We start from the raw sequence: 23050 nt of genomic DNA on the forward strand, positions 1-23050 counted from the left end.
TCTCTCGAGAGCCACTTAAATGTACCTGGGAGAACCAGTTGATGGGAAATAAGTGTCATCTATGCTAACAATGTGCATATCCTTTGACTCTAAAAGATGCATGATTGGTCTCCAAGGCCTGTAACAGCTTGGCAGGGTAGTCTTGGCTCATACTCAATGTTTATTTTTCAGTCCTTGAAAATAACTTGTTCATGGCATGTTGACTGTAGATGAATCAGCTTATTGCATCAGTTGAATGTTGTGGCTGTTTTATCAAATCAACACACAGAATCAGAGTGACAGAACACAGAAACAGGCCCTTTCCCCATATCCACCAAGTATCTTCCTGAGCGAGTTCCATTAGCCCATATTTGGCCTGTATCCCACTAAAGCTTTCATATCCTTGTATCTGTCAAAATGTCTGTTAAACGTTGTAATTGAACCCATTTCTAAAACTTCCTCTTGCAAAATACTCAACATACCCACCAGCATCAACGTGAAAAACTTGCCCTTATGTCTCCTTTAAACTTTCCCCTCTCACTTCACACCTGTATCCTCTAGTTACAGACCCTCCTAAACTGGGAAATAAAACCAGATGCCAAAAAGGATGAGTTTTTTTTTGCCTCTTGGCCTTTGAATGCTCTTTTCCTCAGCTGGCCAAAGGCTATACTAATGCAATGGAAGAGATGGTAAATTTCATCTTAGATGAGTGCCTTTGCTGAGAGTTGGCTCATGAGGTATGGGAAAGTGATCCACATTTTCCACAGTCTCATTGTAGACCTTGATGTCAAGGGGGTGGTGGTATTGCAGGAGAGATAAACAAAGATAGGTTTCTTCTGAACATTTAGTATAAAGCATATGTTATAGGAATCTGGCAACATGACCTGATCCTTGTAGAATCCAACCAAGTTAGTAAAGAGGTCAGGTTTCAGTATTAAAACACTTATGCGTCAGGCTGAGGTTGCATGTGAGTTGGTCCTGGCTGGATCAAGTTCTGAAGGTGGATTCAAACGGTCATGATTTAAGCAGTATCGCCGTCACAGGCAAGTTGGAAGTAAGTTTTTCATCCATCGAGAAGTGGAGGAAGAGGTTCAATTGCAGCCAGGAGGAGAATACTTGAGCAATGCTGATGCAATAGCCAGTTCTGCAGCCAGGCAATGTCTTGCTCTGTTATTCTGTTACAGACTGCTGTGCAATTACATGTGCAGAAGGCACCACCTCCTAGTATCTCTACAAATGAAGAAAGTTACCAAACCTGGATAAAAAGACTCTTCTTGGAAGCAATGAGGAGTTAGTACAGGTTCTGACTCATTTTTGCAGATACAGGGGTAGTTCCATGCTTTAAAAAGCAAAAAAAAAGTAATATTTGGAGTATCTACCAACCAGTCTGGCTGAGACTGGCACATAGAACTTAACAGCACAATATAGCCCCTATGACCTACAATACTGTATAAACTAATTAAATTAGTAACCAAATGCTCAACTAAACTATCCTCCTGCCTATACAATCTCTATTTCCTATATATTCAAGTGCCTGTCCAAGAGCCTCCTGACTGTCCCCATCATATTTGCTTCCACCACCACCACTCCTGGCCATGCATTTCAGGCATTCACCACTCTGTATAAAAAAAAAACCCTGCCTTGCATATCACCTTGGAATTTACCCCCTCTCACCTTAACCATATGCCCTCTGGCATTAGATATTTCAACTGGGAAAAAGTTACTGTCTATTTACTCCATGTATGTTTCTTACAAACCTCTTTCACATCTGCCCTCAGCCTCTGCCATGTGAGTCTTATATAGCTGCAACATAACTTCCCAACTCTTGAAATTATTTGCTCAACTAATAAAGTATGCCATACTCCCTCTTTACCACCCTGTCATCCAGGGTAGCCATTTTCAGGGAGCTATGGACTTGGACTCCAAGATCTCTCTACACAAAAACATTAAGGACCTTGTTATTCATAGTGTACTGCCTCTTTACATTTGATCTACCAAAATGCAACACTTCACATTTCACAGGGTTAAAATCCACTTTCTATCTCTCTGCTCATATCTACAAATAGTCTACATTTTACTCTATTGTTTGCCAGATTTCTATTCTATCCAGAATATCATCATTTTTCATATTGCCTGCAAATTTACTAACCTACCCATCTACAATTTCATATACCAAACACCAGAATCAGACAGAGTACAGATACAAAAACTGGAAAGGCTCAGGAAAATTCACTGGCACAATCTGGCCACAAATAGGTGAAAACACAGGGCTGAAATACACTGAGCAATGAACAGAGAGGCAGATGATAGGTGGAGCACAATGAGACACAGGTGGCAGCAATACAGGTAATAATGAGAAACTCATGAGAGACAGAGTACTCAGTAATACAGGGGCCGAAGTAGAGCAGGAGTGGGAACAGGAGCACATGGCAATACAAAACCACAGACTGACAGCTAGGGAGAAACGCACAAAAAGACAGAGTTCAACTGGAGGTACTGACACACAAGCAGCAGATGTCCCAGTACAGACCCCTGTAGAACACCACTATTTACAGACTTCCACTTATAAGTCTCATTGACCACTACCAAAGTAATTCGCAGAAACTTGTAAGATTAGTTAGTTCCACCATGGGTACTAGTTCTCATAGTATCCAAAACATCTTCAAGGAGCTTAGGAGGGCGTTATCCATCATTAAAGATCCCCACCCCACAGGACATGCCCTCTTCTCATTGTTACCATTGGGAAAGAGATACAGAAGCCTGAAGGTGCACACTCAGTGATTCAGGAACAGCTTCTTTCCTTTTGCCATCAGATTCCTAAATGGACATTGAACCCATGATCACTACCTCACTACATTTTATTTTTGTTTTTGTTAGCACTACTTATTTTAACTTAACTTATTAATAGACATATATATATATTTAATGTAATTCAGTCTTTCTTCTCTATATTTATTTACCATGTATTCCTTTGTACTGCCACCGTGAAGTTAACAAATTTCATGACATATGCCAGTGATATTAAACCTGATTCTGATTCTGATGTATCAGTATTTCAGTGGAGTAAAGGGAATTATAGGGGCATGAGAGGTAAGCTGGTCAAAGTTGATTGGAAGGGAACACTAGCAGTGATGATGGCAGTGCAGCAATGGCTGGAGTTTCTCAGAGCAATTTGGATGACACAACCATGGCTGACAAGAGAAGTCAAAGCTAACGTAAAAGCCAAAGAGAGAGCATTTAATACAGCAAAAATAGTGGGAAGTTAGAGGATTGGAAAGACTTTAAAACCAACAGAAGATATCTAAAAAAGCCATAAGGAGGGAAAGGATGAAATATGAAGGTAAACTAGCCAATAATATCAAAGAGGATACCAAAATATATAAAAATTTTCAGATATATAAAGATTTAAAGAAAGGCAAGATCAGTTATCATACTGCTGGAAAATGACACTGGAGAGGTAGTAGTGGGGAACAAAGAAATGGAAGATGAACTAGATAAGTACTTGTATCCATCTTCAGTGTGGAAAGACATTAGCAGTATGCTGGAGGTTTAAGAGCGTCAGGGAACATAAGTGAGTTCAATTGCTATTACTAGGGAGAAGGTGATTGAGAAGCTGGAAGGTCTGAAAGTAAATAAATCACCTGGACTAGATGGCCTACACCCCAGGGTTCTGAAAGTGGGGGCTGAAGAGATTGTGGAGGCATTAGTAATGACCTTTCTATAATCAATAGATCCTGGTATGGTGCTGGAGGACTGGAAAATTGCAAAAGTCACTCCATCTTTCAAGAAGGGAGGAAGGAGGAAGAAAGGAAATTATTGGCCAGTTAGCCTGACCTCAGTGGTTGGGAAGACATTGGAGTCAATTGTTAAGAATGAGGTCTCATGGTACTTGGAGGCACATGGTAAAATAGGCCATGTCGACAAGGTTTCCTTAAGGGAAAATCTTGCCTGGTAAATCTGTTGGAATTTTTTTGAGGAAATAACAAGCAGGATTAACAAAGGGGTATTGGTGGACCCTATGGACTTGGATTTTCAGAAGGCCTTTGTCAAGGTGTTGCACGTGAGGTTGCTTAGCAAAATAAGAGTTCATGGTATTACAGGAAAGATACCAACATGCAAAGAGGATTGGCTGATTGGAGGGAGGCAAAGAGTGGGAATAAAAGGAGCCTTTTCTGATTAGCTACTGATGACCAATGGTGTTCTGCAGGGGTTAGTGTTGGGCCCACTTCTTTTTACTTTATATGTCAATGATTTGGATGATGAAATTTACTCAGAGAGTAGTTGGTGTGTAGAATGCACTGCCTGAGTCAGTGGTGGAGGCAGATACACTCATGAAGTTTAGAGACTACTAGACAGGTATATGGAGGAATTTCAGGTGGGGGTTTATATGGGAGGCAGGGTTTGAGGGTCGGCACAACATTGTGGGCCAAAGGGCCTGTAATGTGCTGTACTATTCTATGTTCTATGTATGAAATTGATGGCCTGTGGCCAAGTTTGAAGATGATATGAAGATAGGTGAAGGGGGCAGGTAGCATTGAGGAAGTAGGGAGGCTGTAGTAGGAAGTAAACAAATTAAGAAAATGGGCAAAGAAGTGGAAAATGAAATACAGTGTCAGGAAGTCCACAGTCATGCACTTTGGTAGAAGGCACAAAAGTGTAGACTATTTTCTAAATGGGCAGAAATTTCAAAAATCTGAGGTGCAAAGGGACTTGGGATTCCTCGTGCAGGATTCCCTAAAGGTTAACTTGCAGGTTGAGACAATGGTGAGGAAGAGAAATGCAATTTTAGCATTCATTTCGCAAGGACTAGAATATGAAAGCAAGGGTGTAATATTAAGTCTTTATAGGGCACTGGTGAGGCCTAACTTGGAGTATTGTGAGCAGTTTTGGGCACCTTATCTAAAAATAGATGTGCTGACATTGGACAGGGTTCAAAGCAGGTTCATGAGAATGATTCCAGGAATGAAAGGGTTTGATGGCTCCAAGCCTGCACTTGTTGGAATTTAGAAGAATTGGGAGAGGGAGGATCTCACTGAAACCTATCAAATGTTGAAAGGCCTAGATAGAGTGGATTGTGGAGTGGATTTTTGAGGAGCAGAGGGCACAGCCTCAGAATAGAGGGGCGTCCATTTGGAACAGAGATGAGGAGGAATTTCTTTAATTGGGGGTAGGGGGTTGAATCTGTGGAATTCGTTGCCACAGGCGGCTGTGGAGGCCAAGTCATTGGGAGTATTTAAGGTGGAGACTGACAGGTTCTTGATCAATCAGGGCGTGAAAGGTTAAGGGGAGAAGGCAGAAGAATGGGAGTGAGAGGGGCATGAGTCAGCCATGATCAAATGGCAGAGCAGGCTCAATGGTCCGAATGGCCTAATTCTGCTCCTATGTTTTATGGTCGCATGGTTAAGGTACAACCTGTCCCTCTTGTATAGGTCACCCCTGCCCCAAAAGGGGTTCCAATGATCCAGAAATCTGAAACACTGCCCCTGTCTGACTTTCTATTCCTGGCCTATCATGTGGCACCAGGAGAAATCCACAGATTACTAGCTCTGAGATCCTGCCTTTCAGTTCTTTCCTAACTTCCTATATTCAATGTGCAAGACCTCCAAGACCTATTCCTCCTTTCCGTTTATGGTACTTGATAATTATTAGGTAAAAGGCTGAAAGACTACATTAATCAGCAGAGAGATACAGCTAATCAAGAATACTCAACACTGATTTCTTAAGGGAAGGCTTTAATTTTTTGAGGTGGTAGCAAAGAGGTTGATGAGGGTAAAACCACTGATGTGGTCTACTAGGATTTTAGCAGGATGCTTGACAAAGTCGTAGATAGTACAGTAATGCACAGTCCAAATACTCACGAAGGCTCAGATCTTCAATAGATCTTTCATTTCTTTGTGTCCCAGGTGCTCTGAACATTTGACACCTTGCCTTTTACCTTTGGCCTGGTCTTATAACGCTAATAAGGGTATCCCTCCTCTGCCACAGGTCCACAAAAGAGGCAGAGAGCACCAGGAAGGGTCAGTGAGGTCATGCTGGTGCTCTATTCCTTCACTACTGCTCACTCCACACCTTTTTTGTAACCTTTAAAGAGCTGTCTAAAAAGGGATCACTTTTGAAAACTGCAGCTTAAGGTCATCTGCCTGTATATTCTACATCTCCATTCAAAAGGCAGTCACAACAGTAAATTGCCGGGATTAACATGGAATCGCCAGAGATTTAATAACCTCTGGAAACTTACTGTTTATTTTTCTTCTCTCTCCTTGGCTGTTCACTGCACTGGGTTTGGGACTGGTGTTTGGATGGTTGGTACTACCACTGTAACACAGGTGTTATACAGACGTCGCTGTACATCTACTGTTCCTCACATGGAGTACAGAATCCAAATCCCACTGCAGTCTGATTCTGTGACACAGCACTATGTGCATGGAAATTCAGTGACTGACAACCTCTGGTAACAAGACTCATTCAAAGAAATAGCCATCTCATATAACATCTGCCGCAAATGCATCAAGATAGAGTCCTGGAGTCTTGATCTCCAAATAACTGTGGCATTCCTCTATTCCTCAGGGCATTAGCTGTCATTCCCCATTATAAAGAACTTAACGCTCACATATCTTTGCTCTTGCCAGTGCAGACAAAGCCTGTCTCTGTGTCTGCCATCCACCCACAGAACAGGGAGCAGGTTGTTGGCTGCCCTGCTTAATGCTTAACAGATGTTCTTCCTTATTGTCTTGTGGAAGCTCCTGCTACCCTCTATTAAGTATAACAATTCTTCCTGTGATTTGTACCTTGTGAAAAAGGCAAAGAATCATACTGCTGTTAGCTGCATGACTAAATCCTCCTCAATCATACAAACACATGCACATGAAGGATGTCCTGCATTTGACAGTAATGGAGTCTATCCTTGTACCTTTAGCTCCGGCATATTTATTATGAGTTGAATTGGAATTGTGACGTCTGGCTCCTTGGTGTAATCCATTGGCACTATGTGAGGAGCCATCTCATGGTATCTGCCATGCAACCTGCAGAGAAATGAAAGACAATCTCTGAGCACCTTGATAATGTATGCACTCACTTGCAACTTGGTGTATCTTAAGGCGTTAGCCAGTCCATCTGTTACTTGATTAATAATTAAGTTAATGATCATTGATGCTGGGACATTTGGCAACTACATCAATGTTATCTTTCTCATATGACTCAGTCTGAGAAACGTTACATGTGAGAAAAAAATGTAAATCATTGTTTTTTTAAGAGTGTCCCTACACTTACATAGGCTTTTAATAACTTTCACTACAGTTTTACTCAGGTCCAAGTGCCAAAAATTAAAACATCCTTTTTTTTGTTTTCTTGCCAGAATGATTAAACTGTCTGGTACAAAGCAGTTTGACCCATTTTCAATTGACTCACATTTTTTCCATTAGATTTGAGAGAATATTAAATAATTAGAATGCTAACATATTAATTAAGATATTTAAGAGATAAGGACAGCACAGTAGCATAGCTATTAACACAACGATTTACAGCGCCAGCAGTAAGATTGGGGTTCAATCCCACTGCTGTCTGTAAGGAGTGTGTATGTCTTCCCCATGACTGTGTGGGTTTCCTCCAGGTGCTCTGGTTTCCTCCCACATACTAATCGGGTTGGTGAGTTGACAGCATGTTATGATGGTGCTGGAAGCAAGGCTACATTTGCAGGGTACCCAGCACAACTTTCACTGATTTAACGCAAATGACAGATTTCACTGTATGCTTTGATGTACGTGTGACAAATAAAGCTAATCTTTCTTTCTTTATACAAGGCTGAATACTTGAAGCATAGCTTTGGAGGTGCATCTTATCATCTGGGCTCTGCCCTAAGGTAACATCAGGATGACAGTGACGATATGTTTTCTCATCAACTGCCCTGCTCTTCTCACGCCTTCAAGCATGTTGAAATATAATATCAAGCTACAGATGTAGTTAGCTCAGACCTAAAGAACCAAGCACTGTTCTGGTCTTCACATTACAAAAAAAGAGAATAAAGGCAATAGGGAAGCTGAAACGGCTGGAGATTTGGACCTCGGATCACAATGCTGCACTCAACAATCCTAGATCTGAATGCAGGCCATCACTAGCCAAATGGACACCTGGACCTAGATAAACCAAAAGACAGTGTTAGACCTGGACCCAGACTTTCCATTGAAGAGTCTAAGATCAAGTCTCATGTATCACTGAATAGTTTGCATCTGGACCAAAGCCCACCTTTGGAGAGATATAGAACTAGGCCCTTATCGTCTATAAGTTTGTTCAAAGTTCGAAGTAATCTTATTATCAAAGTACATATATATCACCATATACAACCATGAGATTCATTTACTTGTGGCAATCACAATAAATACAAGAAACACAAGAGAAGCAATGAAAGACCACACCCAACAGGATGGACAACAAGCAATGTGAAAAATAACTCTGTAAATACAAAAAAAGAAAGAGCAGACAAAAAACAAATAATAATAATCATAAATAATCTCACATCCTACACAATGGACTCACTTTCAAGGACTCCTCATCACCTGAGCTTGATATTTATTGCTTATTTACAGTGTTTGTTATTATTTCATTTTTTCTTTTGTATTTGCAGAGCTAGTTGTTGTTTGCACATTGGTTGTTTGTCCGCCCTGTTGGGTGCCGTCTTTCATTATGATTCTTGGATTTACTGGGTATGCCCGCAAGAAAACAAATCTCAGGGTTGTATATGGTTCAAAGTTTAATGGCAAGATTCATTATTAGAGGACATATATGTCACCACATACAACCCTGAGATTCTTTATTCCTGCGGACATACTCAGCAAATCTATAGAATAGTACTTGTAACCATCTCATGGGGCTCATATACAAACTTGGCTCGTTAGCTAACTCAGCGGTGAGGCCACCTTTCATTCGTGATATAAGTCTAGGATCAGTATTATTTGGGGTTCCATCAAACTGGTTAAGGAACATTAATTATAGTGAATGTTGTGTAAATACTGCCCCATGCATAGTCGCCAAGAAATGACAGATCACACACTGGCATAAAATTACAAAGTACGTGTATTTACCATATTTTTGACTTTAACAAATAGTTACAGAAAAAGAGAAGAAAAATAGAAGGGTACATTACAGTTAAACCAGTCCAATGTGTACATAAACCTTGGAGTTCATTTCTGGCATCGTCAGGAGTATCTCGTTACCCATGTGCTGAACCCACACTCTACGTGAAGGCACCCATCACATTCCAAACTTCCCTTGAAGAGCATCTTGAATGAACTGGCTCTCTCAGGAATATTGGCATGTCCTCCTGTCCTTCAGAAATCTGATCCCACCCAGCTCTACCAAATCTTCCACTAGGCAGAAGGTTACACAATCCTGATTGGCCGACATAACATTCTTAAGTCAGACATTGTGGCTCCTTATCTCTAGCCAAAGCCAAAACACCCTTACCAGCAGAACGCACTGCTTTTGAGAAAACTGCTAAAATAAAAATACCTCACAGCTTAGCAGTAGAAATCTTAACCAGGGTATTACATTACTATAACAGGATCAATGAAAGATCAAGTAGAGCACAGAAGGCAACAAACTGTAAAGATACAAATTTAAATAAATAGCAATAAATAACAAGAGCATGAAATAAAAAGTCCTTAAAGTAAGATCATTGGCTGAGGGAACATCTCAATAGATGAGTGTAGTTATCCCCTTTTGTTGAAGAGCTTGATGGTTGACATATATGTACTTTGATAGTAAATTTACTTTGAACTTTGAACATGAATGTCACTATATACAACCCTGAGATTCATTACTTGTGAGCATTCCCAGTAAATACAAGAAACACAATGGAATCAATGAAAGACTGCCCCAACCAACGTACAAAAGGCAACAAACTGTACAAATACTGCACAGCCCTCCGGTGAAAAATGATAATGTATCCGTTAAATAGGGGCCGTGGACAATTCTGGTTTGATGGAGACGGACGTGAAAGCACAGAGGAACATCTGGAGAAATTTCTGAAAAGCTCGTTCGCCGCTGTCGTTACTGCGTGGTCGGGAATCTTCCGGAGGGTAGGCCTCAAAATCCCCAGCTTTGCCTGCTGTTGGCGACCGAGATTGAGGTCGAATCGCTCGGACAGAGATGGCGCTCAGTACTCGGTGTTGGAGAGCTGATTCGGAGGCTCGAAGTTTTCGGATGACTCAGAGACGGATTGTGGTCAGGCATGGCAGGGAGAGTTTTTCTTCTTTCTCCTGTCTGCGTGAGATGTGAGACACTTGAGAGACTTTGAACTTTTTACAGTGCTCATGGACTTCTTCATCAAGTTATGGTATCGCTGCACTGTTGTAACTATATGTTATAATTATGTGGTTTTGTCAGTTTTTTAAGTCTTGGTCTGTCCTGTGTTTTGTGATATCACACCGGAGGAAATATTGTATCATTTCTTAATGCATGCATTACTAAATGACAATAAAAGAGGACTGCGTGTCTTCATAATCTAAAAAATATATATATAAATAAATAATAAGATGATGAGATGAAGATTCCTTGAAAATGAGTCCATAGGTTGTGGAAGCAGTTCAGTGATAGGGCAAGTGAAGTTACCCCCTCTGGTTCAAGAGCCTGATGGCTGAGAGGTAATAACTATTCCTGAACCGCTGGTGTGATTCCTGAGGCCCTTGTACCTGCTTCCTGAGAAGAGAACGTGGCCTCGGATGGTGGGTGTCCTTGTTAATGGATGCTGCTTTCCTGTGACTGCACTCTGTGTAGATGTGCTTAATGGTGGGGAGGGCTTTACCATGATGGACTGGGCTGTATACACTATTTTTTGTAGGCTCTTTCATTCAAGGGCATTGGTGTTTACAAACCAGACCATGATGCAACCTGTCATTATACTCTCCAGTACACATTTATAGAACATTGTCAAAGTTTTAGATGACATGCTAACTCTTCACAAACTTTTAAGAAAGTAGAGACACTGCCATGCTTCCTTCGTAATGGCACTTATGTGCTGGAGCCAGAACAAATCCTCTGAAATGATAACTCTGCGGAGGTTAAAGTTGCTGACCCGCCCCACTTCTGAATACCCTGATGCGGACTGGCTCATGGACCTCTCTCCTCCTGCTGAAGTCAATCATCATCTCCTTGATCTTGTGTCATTGAGGGAAAGGTTATTGTTGTGGCACCACTCAGAGAGATTTTTAATCTCTCTCCTATATGCTCATTCATCGGCACCTTTCGTTTGGCCAATGACTGTGGTGTTGTCAGCAAATTTAAATATGGCATTGGATCTGTGCTCACAGTCATAAGGATAAAGTGAGTAAAGCAGGAGGCCAAGCACACAGCCTTGTGGTGCACCTGTGCTGATGGAGATCGTAGAGGAGATGTTGTTGGTAGTCTCTACTGACTGAGGTCTTCAAGTGAAGAAATCAAGGATCCAATTGCACAAGGAAGTATTGAAGTCTAGAAGCTTATTGATTAGTTTTGAAGCGATGTTAGTATTGAATGCTGAGCTGCAGTCAACGAAGAGAATCCTGAAGTATACCTCTTTGTTGTCCAGATGTTCCAGGATTGACTGAACATCCACTGTTGACCTGTTGTGATGGTAGGCAAATTTGAGTGGATCCCAGTCATTTCTCAGCTATGAATGGATATGATTCATCATCAGCGTCTCAAAGTACTTCATCACATTGGATGTAAGTGCTACTGGATGATGATCATTGAGGCAGATTACCACATTCTACCACTGGTATGATTGAAACCTGTTTGAAGCAAGTGGGTATCTCAGACTGCTAAAATGAGAGGTTAAAGATATCGGTGAACACTCCAGCCAATTGATCAGCACAGGTCTTTAGTATTCTGCCAGGTACACATCTGGGGCAATGCTTTCCCTGGGTTCACCCTCCCAAAGGATGCTCTCACGTCAATCGAGGAAACTGAAATCACCAGGTCATCAGGGGCTGTGGGAGTTCATGAAGGTGCCACCATGTTTTGATGGTCAAAGTGAGCATAAAAGGCATTGACAAGAGGAAATCTGCAATGTCTGAAATCAAAGTAATACACACAAAATGCTGGAGGAACTCAGCAGACCAGGCAGTATCTATGGAAAAGAGTAAACAGTTGACGTTTCAGGCCTAGACCTTACATCAGGACATTGAGCTGGTCTGGGAGCGAAGCTTTGCTGTCACCTATGTTGCTGGTTTCATTTTGCAAGCGGTGATAGCATTCAAGCCCTTCCTCAGCCGCCGAGCATCCTTCAGTGATTTAAGTTTGGTTCAGATTGCTACTTGACACGTGAGATGGCTTTTTGGAGATTGTACTGGATTCTCTTGTATGTAACATGGTCGCCCGAGCTGAATGCCACCAGTCTGGGCCTTAGCAAGTTGCAGATCTCATGGTTCATCCAGGGCTTCTGGTTTGGGAAGACTCAGAATGATTTTGTGGGGACACACTTGCCCATGACAGTTTTTCTAAGGTCCATGACAACGATGGTGTATTCGTTCAGATTCTCCGATAAGCTTTTGAACACAGCCCAGTCTACCAACCCATAGCGATCCCAAAGCCATTCCTCAGTCTCCTGCAACCACCTCTTTGTTGTCCTTATCTCTGGAACCTTGCTCTTTAGCCTCTGCCTGTATACAGGTAGGAGGAGGACAGCTAAGTGATCAGATTCCCTAAAATATGGTCTCAGCATGGAACAATAGGCATTCCTAATCACAGTGTAACAGTGGTTGAGTTTGTTGGGACCCCTGGTGCTACAGGTCTTATGTTGATGATAATTGCACAGATTTTTCCTCAAACAAGCCTGATTGAATCCCTGACTATAATTTTAAAGGAGTCGGGGGTAGGCTGTTTCTTGATGGCTATTCACAGCATTCAGTACATCAAGTGCTTTTGCCTTTGGAGATAGATAAACTGAGATCAGGATCACAGTGGAGAACACTCTTGGTAAGTAGACTAGTAGGCACTTAATCATCAGATATTCCAGATTGGGGGAACAAGAGTGCAACAAGACCATTGCGTCCAAGCACCACAAAGAATTTATCATAAAAGACAGACCCCAACCATTTGCTTTCTGTGAATCAGCAGTCTGGTCCATCTGGTGTATTGAGAAGCCCTCGGATCTTACCGACATATCCAGCATATCTGGAGTGAGCCATGTCTCTGTGAAACACAGAACACAACAATTCCTCATTTCCCACCAATACAGCACTCTTGCCCTTAGGTCCTCAATCTTGTTCTCTAACGACTGTACATTTGCTAACAAGATGCTGGTTAGAGGGTGTTTCATTCTTCAGCAATTCACTCCTCCCCTCCCTCTCTTCTGGCCAAGGCGATGTATCTTCATCTGCTTAAAGGTGCCATACCTGCACGCTTGAGAGTTGAATCCGTTGAGTCTTTCAGAAGATCATGAAATCACTAATTCATTAAGACAGTTCAAAATCACGTTGCTTAAAGGGAAATTACAGGCTGCAAATTGTAGTGAGAGTAATTCAGAAGTATATTTAGAAGATTTGTAAGCAGCCTGCAATACGTTACCATGGTTCACTAATGCCATCTTGAAGTTAGAGATCCAAGCATATATCTTACACTAGACAATCACACACATGGACCTGTATCCACAACTGGACAGTTTCGGACTTGGACTTAACTCTTGGAGACGGAACTGTCTGTCCATCGCTGGACAAGTGTGAACTTAGACCAAAATTCCCCACTGCATAATCAGAGAGCTAGACACAAATCCAACACTGGGCACTCATTGACTTGGACTCAAATCTTCCACAGACAGTTGCAGACCTGGATGCATCCACTAACCGAGAGATGCAGACCCAGACACATATCTAAAGCTAGATTGTCAGAGACCCTGAACCATTTACTCCACAGGATGTCAGTGACATACTGTACAGCCACATTCACCTCCAGGCATTCAGAGACCTGAATTGTTATCTGCCATGGGGTTTTATACTGGACAATCAGTCTTGCTGCCTTATACAACACTCAAATTTTGAAGATCTATATACATATTCAACATTGACTAGATGTAGACCTGGACTTACATCCTCTGCATCAGTTAGAGGCATGCAGTTACGCTCATTATTATTTTTTCTCTCCCAGTCTGTAGGGAACCCACATGAACTTTAACTCATCTTTTCTATTTAACATATCCACAGAAACTTTTATAGCTTGTTTATTTGTTTATTGGTTGATAAGTATCATATTCTACATTTCCTTTCCCTTTCAATGTTGTGTCCTCCTCTGGTGAAATGTTTCCAATCCTCAAGCTTACTGCTTTTCTGGGAACAAAATTATTAATTTGATCTGGGATAGCTTGGTTCCTTATCTCCACAATATAGCATTCCAGAAAAGTTTTCCTAAGCACTCCGTGAATTTGTACTACACAGTTATAGATCATTTGTTGTGTCTAGTATGTATTTACATTAAAGTCCCCAATGATTACTTTATTACCCTTGTTACATACACTGTTAATTTCCTGTTGTGTACAATGTTGTATATGAGATCTACCATTTAGGATTTACAGATAACTCCCATCAATATCATTTTCTCCCTTGCTATGTCTTAGCTCCACTAACCTGATTCTTCTTCTTGATGTTCTGAGCTAAGATCCTTCCTCCCTCTGCTATCTTAACCCCATTCTTTACTATTGAGAGTATCCAACCCCTTTTCCACTTTGCATAACTCTTCTGCAAGTTATGTATATGATAATACTTAACCCAACCTGTGTCATTTTGGAGTCATTTAAAAGGCTTTTTGATTGCACTCATGTGTTTCTATCGGTGCTATTAATTCACCTGTCTTGTTACAAATGTTGCCTACATACAATTAAAGATCTTTCAATGTTCTTGCTATTCCCAATTCCAGGAATATTTTTATGTTTTCTGTATATTCTCTCTCCCTTTGTGACAGACTTTGGCTATGCTTCCCTTTATTGCTTTGATTTTTTTATTAAGCTCTTTAAGTTTCCCCAAACCAGAACCCAAACACTCCTCCTTCCTCTTGCTCAACCCCTTCCCTCCAGCTTTTTATACTGACTTTGTTCTCTCTATCTTTCGATCAAGGTGGAGGGTCTTGCCCCAAAACACTAACTGTCTATTTCCCTCCACTAATGCTGTTTGGCCAACTGAGTTCTTCCAGCAGATGATTTGTTGCCCTGGATTCCAGCACCTGCAGTCTCTTGTACCTCCCTCAACAAACTACAAAATGTTATCTACAGTCCTAGTTAGATATTAGTCCTGACCAGGTATGTGAAGCCTGTTTCAACAGGATAGCTTCACTTTCCCCAGTGCTGGTGCCATTAACTAATAAATTAAAAATACATTTCTCCCACTCTGACCTTTGAGCCATTAATTCAACACTCTCTCAATTTGCAAGTGGCTCTTGAAGTAGTCCATAGATTATCACCTTTGTAGCTCTGATTTTTAATTTGATTTCTTTTTGTTAGTATTTTTATTCAGTAGAACTTTTCCTTGTCTTGATCTGACATAGATCACATTGGGAATTTCTCCTCCCACTGCAAGTTTCTTTTCTGCCTTTAGTTGTGTTTATCCCTAAAACCTGAGAGAGTATACAACCTTGGGATTCATGGATTCACACAGAGAACAATATTACCCACTCATAAACTATCCTCTATTACCACTACTTTCCTTCCCACTGTGAAAGTGGATGTAGCGGTATTAGGAGACAGTTTATGAACAGTATGAATGGCCCTCTATATCATTGTACTGTGGTCAGTTTGTTCATCTATTCGCAGACACTGCTTTAATCCATACAAGGTACAAAGTCTTCATATCTGATGGACATATAAAACAGCTGAGGCCTCTGCAATGATATCTGTGGATCCCCATACCTGTCCCACCAAGTGCTAATTGACTGATGTGTTCTTTAGTATGTAACCTAAGGAGTGTGACTGCCTCATCAACAAAGTTTCTGCTCTTCTGATGTATTGCAGTGTGTGAAACTCTGACTAGATCATTATTGCTGTACTCAGTTCCACCAACTGCAGACACCTTCTCCCGATGGATTCCAATAGTTTCCATCAACTCCCATATATTAAAACAGCAATGTATTAATCAGCCTGCAACACAGGTCTTAAAATATCTATGTAATGTAATCATTGTCTACGTGCACTGCACTCTTTCCGTAGCTGCCTCACAATATTCTGTATTCTGATTTTTCTACTTTGATGTACTGATGTATGACATTATCTGCCTGCATACAAAAAAATTTTTCACTGTATCTCGGTACATGTGCCAACAATAATAAACTAAATCAAATTATGAGCATTCAAATCAGTCACTGTCACCCAAGGCCCTTAGTGGTAAAAGTCCATAACAGACAGACCTTTGTGCTAGTATCTCACAGTGCTTTCGGCTGGATTTATTTTTCAAGGTAACAACATCAATTAACCAATTCTAGCTAACCTAAAAAACTAGAAACTACTTTATATCACTACAATTATAAGTTACTTTATATCACTGATTTGGACCTCTATCTTCCACTAGACAGGTCAACCTGGATGTGATCAGACAGTCAGAGACACAGGATTATATTTCCACTAGACATTTGGAGGCCTGAACCAAAATCTTCCACAGAACAGTGAATCAGTTCCAAAACCAGAATTTACTGCCCAGAATCTAGAGCTGCTATACTTTTTCAGGAGAATGGGTCCTACAGCTCCTGTTAGCTGAATTACAGAGACTATAAAACAAAGGCAGGATGGTATGTGACTTAGAGGATAACGTGTCAGTGCTGTTCTACTGATACGTTGGGAAATGATCACAGCTGTGGAAGGTGCTGTTGGAGCAGTCTGCGTTGAACAACTCCAGTGCACACTGCAGCCACTGTTTGGCAGTGGTGAAGAGAAGAAATGTTTAGTTTCAGCGTGTGTTTCCTTACAAGGTGCCGAGGTTCTTGGAACTGCGTTCATCCAGGCAGATGGAAAATATTCCATCACACTCTTGACGTGTCTTTTAGATCATGGAAACTCTTTGGGGTTGTCAGGAGCTGAATTACTCACCACAAGGTACTCAGCCTTTGGCTTGCTCTTACAGCTTCAGTGCTAATGATTTTCAAAGGCAACCCCCAATATGTTAACGTAGGGGGAAATGAAGATGGTGTGCCTTTAAATGCCTAGGGTAGATGATGGGATTCTATTTTGTTGGAGGTTGTTAATGGTTGGTATTTTGTGACATGATTCTTATTGGTCACTTATCAGTCCATTATTACTAGGTCTTGTTGCATGCAGGCATGGACTGCTTCATTTGCTGAAGAGTTTGGGAGTGGATTGAATACTGCAAAATATCAGAGAACCTTCCCACTTCTTACCTTCTGAAGGAAGGAACATTATTGAAGCAGCTGAAGATGGCTGGATCTGAGATACAGTCCTGAGGAACTCCTGCAGAGATATCCTGGGAATTGGTATCTAACAAACACAACCATCTTCCTTGGAGCAACATATAACTCAGAAAACTCCTTCAAAGATGCTTTCATTGACTTCAATATTATGGGCCTTCCTAAAGCTACACTCAGTCATATGATGCTTTAATGTCAAGGACAATTACTTCTACTTCACGTCCGGAATTCAGCCCTTGGCTTATGTTTGGACATAGTCTGCAATGAACACTAGATCTGAGTGGCCCTGGCCAAAGCCAAATTGAATGTGCTGAGCAAATATTGGTCACTTGTCACACCTTCTGTCATTTTGCTGACAGTTTACAGCAGGCCGAATAGCAATAATATTTACCCTGTACATTTGGAGATCTGAACCCATATATACAACTAAGACAGTCAAAAATCTGGACCATTCTCATCACTGGGCAGTCAGAAACCTGAACTCATCTACATCCTGAGGTTTGGACTTTACATTATCATCACAGACTCAAGATTAGAACTTTGGAGTCAGATTATCAAAACACTAATGCATTTCAAGCAACAGGAGCTCTGCCATTCCCAATGACTCGTAGGCTATCAGTACATTGTTTGGATTTGCACATCCTTTAGTTTTCTTAACAGACTTTCAAGGATCAGCTTAAAGGCTCACCTGATCTTACCTCTGCCAGGACATTAGTGCCAGTGTTTAAATAAAATGACAGCACCGTGATTATTTATTATACTTTGCAAAATGTGTTAGCTTCAGTGAGCAAACACTAAACTCCATGACTGAATGGTAGCCAACCTTTTCAACCCATTCTATTAAGAGAATGCAGCTGATACCAACAGTAATTAGCTTCACTATAAAGCAACAAGCAGAGATATCAGCTCATGTACCCAGTAAAAATGTGATTGAATCATCCACTTGGTTTAATGAACGATGATTACCACACTTATCTCATTGCCAGGGCTGACTTTGCAGCAGTATAAAAAGAGTAATTTAACTGTCTGGCCTGCTGAATAATCGAATTCCCACCGTGGAACTGATTCATGGCTTTATATCTCTTATGATTAAAACTAATCCTCCATCAGCCTTCTCCAGACAACTTGCGTTGTTTCCTGACACAAAGCATTTCAATTGTTAGTTGTGCCAAAGCAGCCTTAAAGATCGCATCCTGAAAGGCAAATCTCACAGAATGGAACTCCTCTACTCAATACTGACACACTTTTGGTATATTTCTACATCCACTGTATTCACAGGATTATATATTGAATCAGCTTCTCCAGGATTATATATTGAATTCTGAAATTTAACTTGTTTTTCATATTCTGTCCTAGTATGGCTGGTTTCTTGCATGAGGGGAGATTAGATAAATGGAATCTATACCCTCCTGAGTTTAGAAGAATGAGAGTGATCCCATTTAAAATTCTTACAGGTTTGAACAGGTCGTTGCAGAATTGAGGTTCTCAAAGCTGGGATGGCGAAAACCAGGGCTCAATGCATCAAAATAAGGAGCTGGCCATCCAGACTAGGATATGAAACAAAAATCCTTCTGGTAAAGAGTAAGAAATCTTTGGAATTCAGTGCTCAGGATGTGCTCTCATCTAAAGTGGAGAAACCAAATGCAGATTGGGTGTCTGTTTTGCCCAGCGCCATTGTTCAGTTTGCAGGTGACTTCGAGTTTCCGGTTGTTCATCACCTTAACACTTCATCCCACTCCCTCTCTCATTATCTGCCTGTGGTCTCCTGCACTGTCCAATGAAGCCCAATGTAAACTTGAGGAACAATGCATCATCTTCGCTCTGGGCGCTTTGCATCCCTCGAAACTTACTACTGAATTCAATAATATGTTAGCCAGTTCCACTTAAGTATGTGTATCAATCTGAAATCCTAATTTAGTTCTCTTCACAGATACTGTCTGACCTGCTGGGCATATTCCCCTTTTGTTTCAGCTCTCTGTAAATGGTCTGACCTGTATGTTACACCTTTACATGCCACTTTGTTTTATACTAATTAATCTATCAGTAATAAACAGTCTATTACTACAGCAACCCTGCCCTAGACCTGTCAGTGATAGTTACATTCATCTCTCCCCCACCCTCTGCAAATTAAAACTAACTTGTTTTGAAAGGCCTTCAATGAGAAACTGTAACTAGAAACTAGTTACGCTGATGATCTCGCCTTCAAAACTGTAACTGTAACTGTACAAGTCTCCCCCTCTTTGGACTCTGTCTGTATTTCTCACCACCAGAGTGCAGCAGCCAGCATAATCAAAGACCAGCACCAACCCTGATGTTTTTCTTTCTCCCCTGTTCCACTGGGAAGTAAGATACAAAAGTCTGAAGGCACATTGTACTAGGATCAAGGACAGCTTCTCTTCCACTGTTAATCAGACTCTCGAACGGACTTCTTGTACGATAAGACGGACACTTGACCTCACAATCTACTTTGTCATGATCTTGCACTTTATTGTTTACCTGCTCCGCATTTTCTCAGTCACTTTTACACTTTGTATGATATTGTTGTACTTCACCTTGTTCTACTTCAATGCGTTTTGTGATGAATTGATCTGTATAAACAGTACTCAAGACAAGCTTTTCATTGTATCTTCATACATGTGGCAATAACCCAATACTGATAATGCCTGAACCTCCAAGAGGATCATAACCTTGTTGTGGTTTCGAGGCTTGTGTGCCTCAATGACACGGAGAGCTATGTTGGCTGGAGTCCGGACTTTATGCTCCGGGTTTTGGTAGGGTCAGCCATGCCAAACAGGTCAAAGGGTAGAGGCCAGACTAAGAGTGGTCCACCGGTCCTCCAGGTTCAGGGCTTCAGCTCAGGGCTAACACCCCTGACTGGTCAATCAAAATTGTTACCGAAGCATCATTGAAGAATTCTTTCACATCTGAGTGCGATGGTGTTCCTGAGACTTGCATGACTGACAGTAGTGAAAACCGAGAGGAAGCTACTGACACGATGAAGGAAGCCCTGAACATTGTCAGAGATGGAGGACCATCATTGCTGCCCTAAATGCCAGTGGTGTAATGGGCAGTAAGATAATGCCTAATGAATATCTTGGTCTGCCTGGTGATTATGAATAGCATTATATGAATGCAATAGCTTGCTTCCTGGTGATTGGCCATCAAAAGTGCAGCAGTTAGTGATGTTGTCACACAGCTCCAGTGACACAGGTTCAATCCTGACCTTGGGTGCTGTTTGTCTGGAGTTTGTATTGGAGTATGTTGTTTCTCTGTATCTCCTTGGCTTCCCCAGGTGTTCTGGTTTGCCACATCCCTAGAACTGATAGATAGGTTAATCGGTTTCTGTAAAATTACCCTTAGTGCATTTCAGTGGCAGAAGAATCAGGGGAACTGACGGACCTGTGAGAAAGATTAGATCAGTAGGGGAAAGGGACTGATGGAAATATTCTGACAATTGGCAAAAAACTCAATTTATATTATATTGTAAGAAATATTAAAATTATCAGCATTTTCGTGAATTTCCTTCCCCAAGTGGCATTGACATCCACTTTGTTACACTGCCTCTGTAAAGTGAATAAGCAAGTGAGTAAGCTTTGGTCTTTGTGCATGGACCTTGCCTATTGATAAAATTCAGCCTGAGGTTGGTTTTATGCCAACTTTGGATGGGAATCTCTTGGGATCCAGAGTTTGCCAGTCTTATACCACATTGGCTGCTGAATGCTCCTTACCCCATTGGTTACACAGCAGGGGAATTAAATTTGCATTAACCCTTGATGTATTAACTTATTTCTGTTTCACTTGAAGCTGGTTTGATTGCAGGCAGGTCACTTTCAAAGGTGTTTATTTCCCCTCTTGCAGCTCACGTCTATTAATCTAGGAAACTGGGAGGGGAAGGTGGGCCTTCGGGTCAAGACGGGCAATTTATTCAAAGCCTTCAGCCTAACTCTACCCAACAGATAGATTCAATTATTAAATAATCAAATCCTTCCACAGTGCTGAGCACTGAAAACAAGAGTATGCAATGACTCAAATATAAAAGGATAGACCAGGGACTATTAAAACCTAATGCATCAAAACATCTCATTAATTACAATATGCCTGAAATTAATGTACTTCTTGAATTATTACAGGCCATATTTCTTATTTATTACATTATCAGGATTACTTAAGCCCTGCAGCTAAACAAATAACCAGCAAATTGGAAAAAAATTATGCTGTACGCCACAGGATTGAAACGTCTCCCTAGAGGTGATAGAGCAGCTGGTAAGAGGTTTAATTACAGTTGAAATGCCGTGGCAGGACATAAATTGATATCCCCTAAGCCAGCTGATTCAGCAAGGACTGAAATCCTCATAAAGCTGTGATAAAGGGCAGCTTGGCAGAAATCTGTTGGCTCTGAGAAACATAACAATATCTTGTTCACTGATCTGGAATATCTGCAAACAGTGATTCTCAAACCAGCATACCATCGCATTGATGTGGAGGTAAAAATGCCTCCAGAATTGCACACTTCTTCTTTAGATCTCATTATAATAAAGTCTTTCAGCCACTTCTTCTCAGTGAGAAGCTGCAAAGGATGGGTGTAGACAAATCCACCATCTCCTGGATTACTGACTACCTAACAGATAGACCCCAGTTTGTACGGCTGGGTAGTTCTCTGTCGGAGATGGTGGTGAGTGGAACTGGAGCGTCTCAAGGGACTGTCCTGTCTCCGTCTCTGTTCACACCGCACACCTCAGACTTTCAGTACAAATCTGAGTCTTGTCACTTGCAGAAGTTCCCTGATGACTCTGCGGTGGTTGGGTGTGTCAGAGACGGGCAGGAGTCGGAGTACAGAGGACTGGTGGACAAGCTTGTGGAATAGTGAGGGAGGAATCACCTGCTCCTGAATATGGTCAAAACCAGGGAGATGGTGATTGATTTTAGGAGGAAGGCAAATGTGACGAGTCCTATATACATTCTGGGAGAAGAAGTTGAGGCGGTGGGGGAATACAAATACTTAGGTGTTGGCCTCGACAACAGACTTGACTGGAAAACCAACACCAAGGCTGTTTACAAGAAGGGGGTGAACAGCCTCTATTTTCTGGGGAAGCTGAGATCCTTCAAAGTGTGCAGCAGGATGTTGGAGATCTTTTACCAGTCTGCTGTAGCAAGTGCAGTCTTCTTTATGGCTTTATGTTGGGAGAGCAGCATCTGTGCTGGCGATGCAAAAGAACTAAATAAACTCATCAGTGGTGGAGAGGAGGTCACCAAACTGTAATCCATTATGGACAATCTGCACAAACCTACTGAATAAGAGTTCTGCTGTCATAAGGATCGTTACAGAAAATCTTTCCTACCAAATGCAATAAGCATATAAAACAGTTCATCTCTGTGTGACAGGAGAACACACATCATCGTACAATAGTCTCTGTTTTATTACTTCATACAATATTATTGCACATGGGAATTTATTTTGTGTATATTGTTATTCTGTACTTTATTATTAGTTAAGATGACACACTGCTAAGTGTGTTTTTAAATGTTGCTGCTGTAACTAAAGAATTTCCCGCTCAGGATCAATAAAGTACCTATTATTATTAAGACATAAGTCTCAGGTTTGAGTGTAGTGAGAATGTGTTAAACCCCAAGTGAGTCATGAATCGGAGGGTTGAGGGTTATGGCAGTTTGGAAATACTCATGACTGGGCCTCAATGAATAA

At 41.3% G+C, this 23050-nt stretch overlaps 1 protein-coding gene across 2 annotated transcripts in view; it reads right to left on the reverse strand.

Annotated features, from left to right (window-relative positions):
- cib2 (calcium and integrin binding family member 2) overlaps nt 1-23050 on the reverse strand; it is a 112479-nt gene that overhangs the window by 30407 nt on the left and 59022 nt on the right. For both annotated transcript variants that reach the window (XM_072282243.1, XM_072282242.1), the window contains exon 3: nt 6890-7001. In XM_072282243.1, coding sequence (XP_072138344.1) covers nt 6890-6979 — 90 coding nt within the window. In that variant the 5' untranslated portion in view covers nt 6980-7001. The remainder of the gene's footprint in view (nt 1-6889; nt 7002-23050) is intronic.

This window comes from Mobula birostris, chromosome 18 (genome assembly GCF_030028105.1).
Source record: "Mobula birostris isolate sMobBir1 chromosome 18, sMobBir1.hap1, whole genome shotgun sequence".
Taxonomy (NCBI): domain Eukaryota; kingdom Metazoa; phylum Chordata; class Chondrichthyes; order Myliobatiformes; family Myliobatidae; genus Mobula; species Mobula birostris.